Below are 8954 nucleotides of genomic sequence, written 5' to 3' on the forward strand. Positions count from 1 at the left end.
ACAATTTCTACTAATAATATCAAACGGACGCAAAAGGCACTCATTTCGTGGAACGACTCAGTTACATTGATGGACATATCCTCTGTACTTTTACATTAAATGTTGGTAAATGTATTCTTTCTGGGTTGTTGTATGTGTACAAGCAGAACCGACTTCCCTTACAGGGACAATAACGTTGTATATTATTGTCTTGTTGTATGATTACCGTGAAATGTAGAGATCTATAATGTATGAGGTTGTTCAAGTCATGAGAAGTACATTGCATTTGGTGGATGTTTTCTGGTGTGTTATTGTTTTCTAGCTATGACCTAACTGTGTTTATACTGTCACAGCATGCTGTGGGAAGTAGAACAATAACACTTGCCCTAACCCTTTTTTTCTCTCTCTCTCTCTCTCTCTCTCTCTCTCTCTCTCTCTCTCTCTCTCTCTCTTCTCCTCTCTCTCTCTCTCTCTCTCTCTCTCTCTCTCTCTCTCTCTGTGTGTTGCCATGGATACAAATGGTTTTCACTAGCACTGAAAGAACCTATTAATCTTGGTGCCACTGATAGCTACAGTGCCTGATCTAACAGCATGTACACATAAACATAGAGGACACTGTGAGAGAAATGACATCTTATTTACACACTGTCAGGGCAGCTCTAGGTCGCCRGCAACCGACCAATYATTGGTGTCTTTGAGTCGACTAACTCTCAGATCATCCTCCACTGACTCGGCCCTGTTTACGCCTCCAAGGTGCCCCCTCACACAGGAATACACACTCAGAGCCTACGTAACAGAGGCTTTTCTTAAAAACTCCACTTCGCGTGTTTCACTCACCTCTTTCTTTTAAAAAGAAAAACTAAGTTCGAGATGTGGTTTCCACTCGCCTCTCTGCCTCTCAGAACATGGGTGGGTCCATCTGCTCCGTTCCCGAAGTGTGGTCTCCCTGAGATCCCAAGTTTGAAGGATCCCTCGTCTACGATTTACCCAGGTCGTCAGGAGCGGTCACCAAGTGAAGATTCACATKAAATCAAATCAAACTTTATTTGCCACATGCACCGAATACAACAAGTGTAGACTTTACCGTGAAATGCTTACTTACAAGCCCTTAACCAACAGTGCAGTTCAAGAAGAAGAAAATATTTACCAAGTAGGCTAAAATAAAAAGTTATAATAAAAAGTAACACAATAAGAATAACGAGGCTATATACAGGGGGCACCGGTACCGATATCCCCATCCACGTCGCCAAATGTGGTGGTTAATTTCTTTATTATCAAATGAGGAGAGACAAACTTATCACACAAATCAGTTATACTTAAACAAAATCTTTATTCACTTGTTAATAAGGAAGCAGGTCAATACAACACACACATATAAAGTGAATCGATTGAGCGCTTTATGTTAATGATGCCTGGTCGACGAATTGAGAGGACCGAGACAAAAGTACAAAGGTCTTTTATAGCCAAGATACACCCCCTTCAGGCTACATGACAAACAACAGATATATGGAATGGGTCACAAGGTTAAGATTAGTATGAAAGATACTGTCTGCTGTGAATTATACGTATCTCATTGTGTAGAGACCAGGGTCTGGCCCTGGGGTCATCTCTCCCTGGTTCCTTATAGAACAGAAACATTAACTCYTGCTCTGGAATGCGGTATCACCCAAAGACATCGTAAATCTTCCAGAGGCCCATCCTCAGTAGAACACACACAGATGAGTGTTCTAACAACCCCTTATTCTGTTGCYTAAAACAACCATTTGATGCAATAACAGCATTATAACATCATCTTGTAATTTCTCTCACAACACTGGCGTAGCTAGCTCGATGCAGCTGCAACATCTTCTCTCGGCCTCATGGCAAAATGTGTAGCTGGATTAGCAGGAAATGAGCTCTAAAAACAGCAACATTTTCTCTCAGATGAATGGCAAAATGTGTAAAATAGGTTCCGCCTTGCGAAACTGTGCTGCGCCACTGATAGAGGACAGAACATTCAATGTTGACCAGACTGAGGGCAGGGGCCCACGGGCAAAGAGCAGGTAGGGCCAGTTATTCCAGTAAGTATCTTGGTGGAAAGACTTGTAAGGCATGCATGTCATAGAAAACAGACACACCAGTGGCCTATCCGGTTCCACTATCCGGGACCGGGATGTAGATACAGCCACATACAGTACCCTCTACTCCAGAACACTTACGTATTACTCAGGAATCACAACCTGTGATGGAATGTGTGAGCCGGATCAGGTGCATTAATTGTTCTATGACACAAGCTTCCGAGCAATGCACTCAAACCTGTTATTGGTACTCTGGCAGCTCACTGAAATGAGTTGAGGACCATTAAGGACAGGAATGCATTCTTGTACTCCCACAGACACAGTAGTAGAATGGTCTGTGGCTAACAAGTGACATAGTTACTGTAAGGGTGAACGAAAATGGGGTAGTAACTTCATAAATTCAACAAGTCGTTTATTTCAGTATCCTCATAAGTGCAGTATGACATAATGATCATAATTAAAATCACCAATAATGTGAATGAATGGCAGTAGAAGTGCTAGATTCATCTGTAGCTCWTTTTTTCTGAGAAGCTTAAAAGGCTGGAATTGAATGTTTACCCACTGCCTTTATTTACAAGTGTCTACCTGCAAAATGTCTACCTATTATTTTGAAAACTTTAAGCCTCAACTTCCTGCTCTGAGAAGCACAGCAAGTTCAACCTAAACTGGTTCTGTCGCTGCCGTCACCATCCTGTGAGTGTTACACCTCAACCTCGTCACGGGTGGAAAGAAGACAGGGGTAACCTTTAATCTGTCAGTGTTTGACTGCATCACACACCATCATGAAAAAGGCCAATATGTGGGTCAAACAATATTTCTATTGGGTCACCTGACCAGGAAAAGCTCTAAAAACTCCTATTAACAACAATACTAATGCAGTTATTGTGTACACTGAACAAAAATAGAAACACAACATGCAACAATTTCAAAGATGTTCCTGAGTTACAGTTCATATGAGGAAATCAGTCAATTGAAATAAATGAATTAGGCCCTAATCTATGGATTAGGGCCTAATTCAGATATACATCTGTTGGTCACAGATAACTTAAAATAAGATAGGGGCAAGGATCAGAAACCCAGTCATTATCTGGTGTAACCATGATTTGCCTCATGCTGCAGAACACATCTCCTTCGCATAGAGTTGATCAGACTGTTGACTGTGGCCTGTGGAATGTTGTCCCACTCCTCTTCAATGGCTGTGCGAAGCTGCTGGATATTGGCGAAACCTGGAACACGCTGTCGTACACGCCGATTCAGAGCATCCCAAACATTTTCAAATGGGTGACAGGCCATGGAAGAACTGGGACATTTTCAGCTTCCTGGAATTGTGTACAGGTCCTTGCGACATGGGGCCGTGCATTATCATGCTGAAACATGAGGTGATGGCGGTGGATGAATGGCACGACAATGGGCCTCCGGATATCGTCACGGTATCTCTGTGCATTCAAATTGCCATCAATAAAATGCTAATTGTGTTCGTTGTCCGTAGCTTATGCCTGCCCATACCATAACCCAACCACCAACACGGGGGCACCCTATTCACAACGTTGACATCAGCAAACCGCTGACCCACACAACGCCATACACCCTGCCATCTGCCCGGTACAGTTGAAACTGGGATTCATCCGTAAAGAGCACACTTTTCCAGCGTGCCAATGGCCATCAAAAATGAGCATTTGCCCACTGAAGTCGGTTATGACGCCTAACTGCAGTCACGTCAAGACCCTGGTGAGGATGACGAGCATGCAGAGGAGCTTCCCTGAGACGGTTTCTGACAGTTTGTGCAGACATTCTACAGTTGTGCAAACCAATAGTTTCATCAGCTGTCCGGTTGGCTGGTCTCAGACCATCCCGCAGGTGAATAAGCCGAATGTGGAGGTCCTGAGCTGGCGTGGTTACACGTGGTCTGCGGTTGCGAGGCCGGGTGGATGTACTGCCAAATTCTCTAAAACGACTTATGGTAGAGAAATTAACATGGCAACAGCTCTGGTGGATATTCCTGCAGTCAGCATGCCAATTGCATGCTCTATCAAAATGTGAGATATCTGTGGCATCTATGTTGTGTGACAAAACTACACATTTTAGTGACCTTTTACTGTTCCCAGCACAAGGTGCACCTGTGTAACGATCATGCTGTTTAAATAAGCTTCTTGAAATGCCACACCTGTCAGGTGGATGGATTATCTTGGCAATGTAGAAATGCTCACTAACAGGGATGTAAACCAATTTGTGCACATTTTAGAGCAATGAGAAGCGTTTTGTGCATATGGAACATTTCTGTTATCTTTTATTTCAGCCCATGAAACATAGGACCAACACTTTACATGTTGTGTTTATATTTTTGTTCAGTGTAGGTAATACCACAGTCCCAATTATCATTCGTATATGCTTTATTTAAAACATTTTATTCCACTTTATTATTATACAAAATCAATCATACATAGTGTCGACCTTTGCTATACATTCCCTTAACTCTGGGTCCTAGTAACCTACGGAGCTTTGCTGAGTAGTTGTAGTCCACTGCTGACTGGAGAAAAAAATACCAGTTCACGCATTGAAGTTCTAACTCCTACACATGTCATGTAATCTTGTTGGGGGATTAGGGGCTTGAACTAAGAGGGGCTTTTATACATGGGACCAGTTCATGAGGTGACCCTAATATGCTGTACAAGTTCGCCCCCAAAAATTCTATCAAATTTCTAAAAACGAACAATGCAGAGTAGAGTTTCAGTAATAGTTTCACAAGGCTAAACTATGGGAGGTACAGTGGTTGTGTAACTCATACAAACAAGACAGCATGAGCATGGCCATATCGCATTTCAATTCTCATCCAGTCAGGCCTCGCTTTCAACTCTTTATGGTCAGGAGGGACAGTGAGGTACTGTTTACCACATACACAGAGCAGAATTACTGGGGTTGGAGCTGGGGCTGCGGGGGCCTGTGGCCTGGTTTCTGGGACCCAGTTGCACAAAGGCAGCATTGTAAACCAGCCCAGCAGATGGATCATCAGGACGGAGTGGTGTGTTATGGGTTGGGAAGACTGGACTCAGTAAGGCCCATAGAAATGAACCCAGCCTCTGAGCTAGCTGCCACTCCTCTAGTTCCACCTCACTGGTTTGGTCAGGTCTGTCCATGACAAATCAAAAAAAGCCTAGTATGTCATCTTTTGTGACGGGTTGGTTTGACAGAGAAAGTAAAAGGTTGTTGCATATTAATTCCTTGACATGTGTACTGTAGCATTTGTCTTGCTCTCTACCACTCCCTGAACACTGGCTAGTTGCATCATCCACCCAAGTGGCCTTTTTGACGTCATTCAAACACTGACAGATAAAAAACTAATAAGGCATAAAGACATTAGGGTATAAATATTTAACAAAAAAAAACCATAGCTAAATATAGCACAGTGTTGTCGACTAGAAGAAGAAAAAAGCAAGCATACAAAGTCGGAAGTGAAAGGCTTATGTAAAACACTTCTGTTTCAAAGGCAGATTCTGCCATAGTGGCTGTGAGTGCATCTTGCATCCAATCTCAAAAAGAATCCCTTTGGGATTGCATAAAATTGCATAAAATTTAAATGATACCACTGATGAATCCTTCAAAAACTATACGTTTCACCAGTAATGGCTTTGGCTTTTAATCCAGCTGGTAACACCAGGTTGGACAGTGTCTTCCGACAGTGTCCCTTGATTGTCTTAGTTCATATACCCTGAACCTTTGTAGCTGGGCATTGTTTGATGGTTTCCTGATCTGGGTGGAAGTTGCCAGTTCATTTCCGTCGGCAGCGCAGGCAGCAGGCCCGAGAGCGACCCACCTCCTCTTCCTTGTCTTCCTTCACTGTGTAGGAGGACTTGCTGTTGTAGCGCGGGGGGTTTGAGGCGTCACCATCCCCATCCTTGGTAACTTCTGAGGGGGCTTGCGACTCCCCATTGGGTTTGAAGCCCCCGTACGGGTTGAGGGAAGAGTTGCGGTTGCTGTAGGTACTTTCCAGGGCCGTGGGGTTGATGATGATCGTGCTGTCCTCTGCAGAACATAGCTTGGCCCGAGGGATGGTTACGTCTCCATAAGAGCTGTCCAGAGACAGATTCATGATGGCTGGTTATAGAAGGCTGAGGACGAAACACAGGTAGATAGGGTCTGTGACTGTCAATGTCTTAGATCTCAGACACGGTATTGAGGCTCTGAGACTCTGATCTGAACATTAAGCTTTGCTGTCAACATTTGTTCTGGTTTCCTCTGGTGACTTGAACTGGCCTTCCAAGAATACTCCTGTAAAAGACAGATTGAAAAAACAACTGTATAGTTATAAAGAGAATTCTGAAACTACAAAAGCTCTGGTTTTGTTCTGCTTGACATTCGAGAAATTTGGGAAGAGGAGTATCACATTAGAGTAAAATAATAATATAAAATAATTTTCAGTCCCTCTGCTTCATAATGTTCCTGCATATTCCTGATCCAAAGCTCACTGTAGGATCTTTGTCACTTTCGGTTTTATCCATTAACTCATCTTACTGCTAGAATTGTTCTGTCCCATTCTCTTTCCAAATCATTTTCATGATCATATGTCATGTTGACACTGAAACGTCTTTTATACGGATCTTTTAAAAACACAAAATACTTCACCAGTAACAAGCACTGATTGTTCCCGCTTACCTCTTCAACTTGTGGAGTTCCTCAGCAGTCAAGTGTTGTATGACATCCAATGTCAATTCCCCTGGTCTTTAGATGGGTCATACAATCCAGTGAGCACTTAAAGGTTTAATGGTTGTCTCTTGAAGATCCTTCTAGGTGTACTTCCTCTGTGTCTCTTTACAGCTAAAGGGAGCCACACCTGTAGCGGTGTGTGTCAGAGTAAAGATTGAGATGGCCCACACACATGCTCCGGTGAGGTAGAGAGCTGTTAGCATACCTGGGAGCCACCTGACCCCACCCCTATGAGAACAGAGCAGACGCCCGAAACCCTGAGAGGGTGTGGTGACGACTGGCAGCCTCAGTCCTGGAATGTCATTCCTCTCGCTGCTCAACACAGGTGCATTTGTCATGGTGACCAGGTCACTCCTCTCCCTTTGTCTCTCACAGTATCTGTAGCCTGCTGCTCAGCTACACCGCCCATTGAAATATAATGTAACTGGTAAATGAGTGTGACCACTCAAAGCTATAATCACACAGGTACAGTGTGTCATATTGACATGACCAGTCTTGTTTGTTGTATTTGATACTTTTTGAGTTGCAGAGAGTGGTCTATAGAGACCATTCAAATTTAAACCATGATACTACAGGATTGCTGACATAACTTGTACCTGTATGGGTTTTGTTGAATTTAGGTTCATTCCAGTGTTACATTTACCTGGTTCCATACGAAACACATTCAAGTGGCTATTTATTCTGCTTTCACCCAGAACCTTTACATTTGTATGCTCAGCATGTTTGTGAAATGAGTCAAAGTGAACACGCTCATGCAGACAAATGGACACACAAATGCAAACACACAGTCTTGTATAACTAACCTTGTGAGGACACACATTTCAGTCCCATTCAAAATCTTTCCCTAACCCTAGCTCCTGACCCTCATTTAACCTTAACCCTAAATCCCCTAGAAATAGTATTTGACCTTGTGGGGACTGACAAAATGCACCCAGTTGGTCAATTTCTTTTTAATTTACTAGTTCAGTTAAACACAACCGCAGTCACTCTCTCACACACATACGTACAAGCATGCACACACACACGTCATGATTTTGTAAGATAACAATTCTATGGCCCTTTGTTTCCCTCAAGTGGTTTTACTTGTCAATGCYTTTCACTTTACAGCAACTAAGGTTTGGTACTTTTGTTTTGTACATTTATGCTATTGAGTATATTAGTCTACATACAGTTGAAGTCGGAAGTTTACATACACTTAGGTTGGAGTCATTAAAACTCGTTTTTCAACCACTCCACAAATTTCTTGTTAACAAACTATAGTTTTGGCAAGTCGGTTAGGACATCTACTATGTGCATGACAAGTAATTTTTCCAACAATTGTTTACAGATTATTCCAGTGGGTCAGAAGCTTACATACCCTAAATTGACTGTGGTTTTAAACAACTTGGAAAATTCTAGAACATGTCATGGCTTTAGAAGCTTCTGATATGCTAATAGACATCATTTGAGTCAATTAGAGGTGTACCGTGTGGATGTATTTCAAGGCCTACCTTCAAACTCGGTGCCTCTTTGCTTGACATTATGGGAAATCTAAAGAAATCAGCCAAGTTTTCAGAAAAACAATTATAGACCTCCACAAGTCTGGTTCATCCTTGGGAGCAATTTCCAAACACCTGAAGGTACCACGTTCATCTGTACAAACAATAGTATGCAAGTATAAACACCATGGGAACACGCAGCCGTCATACCGCTCAGGAAGGAGACGTGTTCTGTCCTCTAGAGATGAACGTACTTTGGTGCGAAAAGTGTAAATCAATCCCAGAACAACATCAAAAGGACCTTGTGAAGATGCTGGAGGAAACAGGTACAAAAGTATCTATATCCACAGTAAAACGAGTCCTATATCGACATAACCTGAAAGGCCGCTCAGCAAGGAAGAAGCCACTGCTCCAAAACCACCATAAAAAAGCCAGACTACGGTTTGCAATTGCACATGGGACAAAGATCGTACTTTTTGGAGAAATGTCCTCTGGTCTGATGAAACAAAAATGGAACTGTTTGGCCCGAATTACCATCGTTATGTTTGGTGGAAAAAGGGGGAGGCTTGCAAGCCGAAGAACATCATCCCAACCGTGAAGCACGGGGGTGGCGGCATCATGTGGGGGTGCTTTGCTGCAGGAGGGACTGGTGCACTTCACAAATAGATGGCATTATGAGGTAGGAAAATGACGTGGATATATTGAAGCAATATCTCAAAACATCAGACAGGAAGTTAAA

The 8954-nt window shown here is 42.9% G+C and overlaps 1 protein-coding gene across 2 annotated transcripts; it reads right to left on the minus strand.

The window, feature by feature from the left end:
• Window positions 1-4306: 4306 nt before the first annotated feature.
• LOC139027745 (uncharacterized) lies at window positions 4307-7067 on the minus strand. Of its 2 annotated transcripts, none has more exons than XM_070443557.1 (2): window positions 6687-7067; window positions 4307-6302 (listed from the first exon to the last, which is right to left on the minus strand). In XM_070443557.1, exon 2 carries the CDS (start codon window positions 6121-6123, stop codon window positions 5803-5805), a length of 321 nt encoding a protein of 106 aa, XP_070299658.1. In that variant the 5' UTR covers window positions 6124-6302; window positions 6687-7067; the 3' UTR covers window positions 4307-5802. The 2 variants fall into 2 exon arrangements, with proteins under 2 accessions (XP_070299658.1, XP_070299659.1); XM_070443558.1 differs by having other exon boundaries at window positions 4307-6142; window positions 6687-7024.
• Window positions 7068-8954: the final 1887 nt, after the last annotated feature.

The sequence above is a fragment of the Salvelinus sp. IW2-2015 genome, linkage group LG5, assembly GCF_002910315.2.
Source record: "Salvelinus sp. IW2-2015 linkage group LG5, ASM291031v2, whole genome shotgun sequence".
Classification (NCBI taxonomy): Eukaryota; Metazoa; Chordata; class Actinopteri; order Salmoniformes; family Salmonidae; genus Salvelinus; species Salvelinus sp. IW2-2015.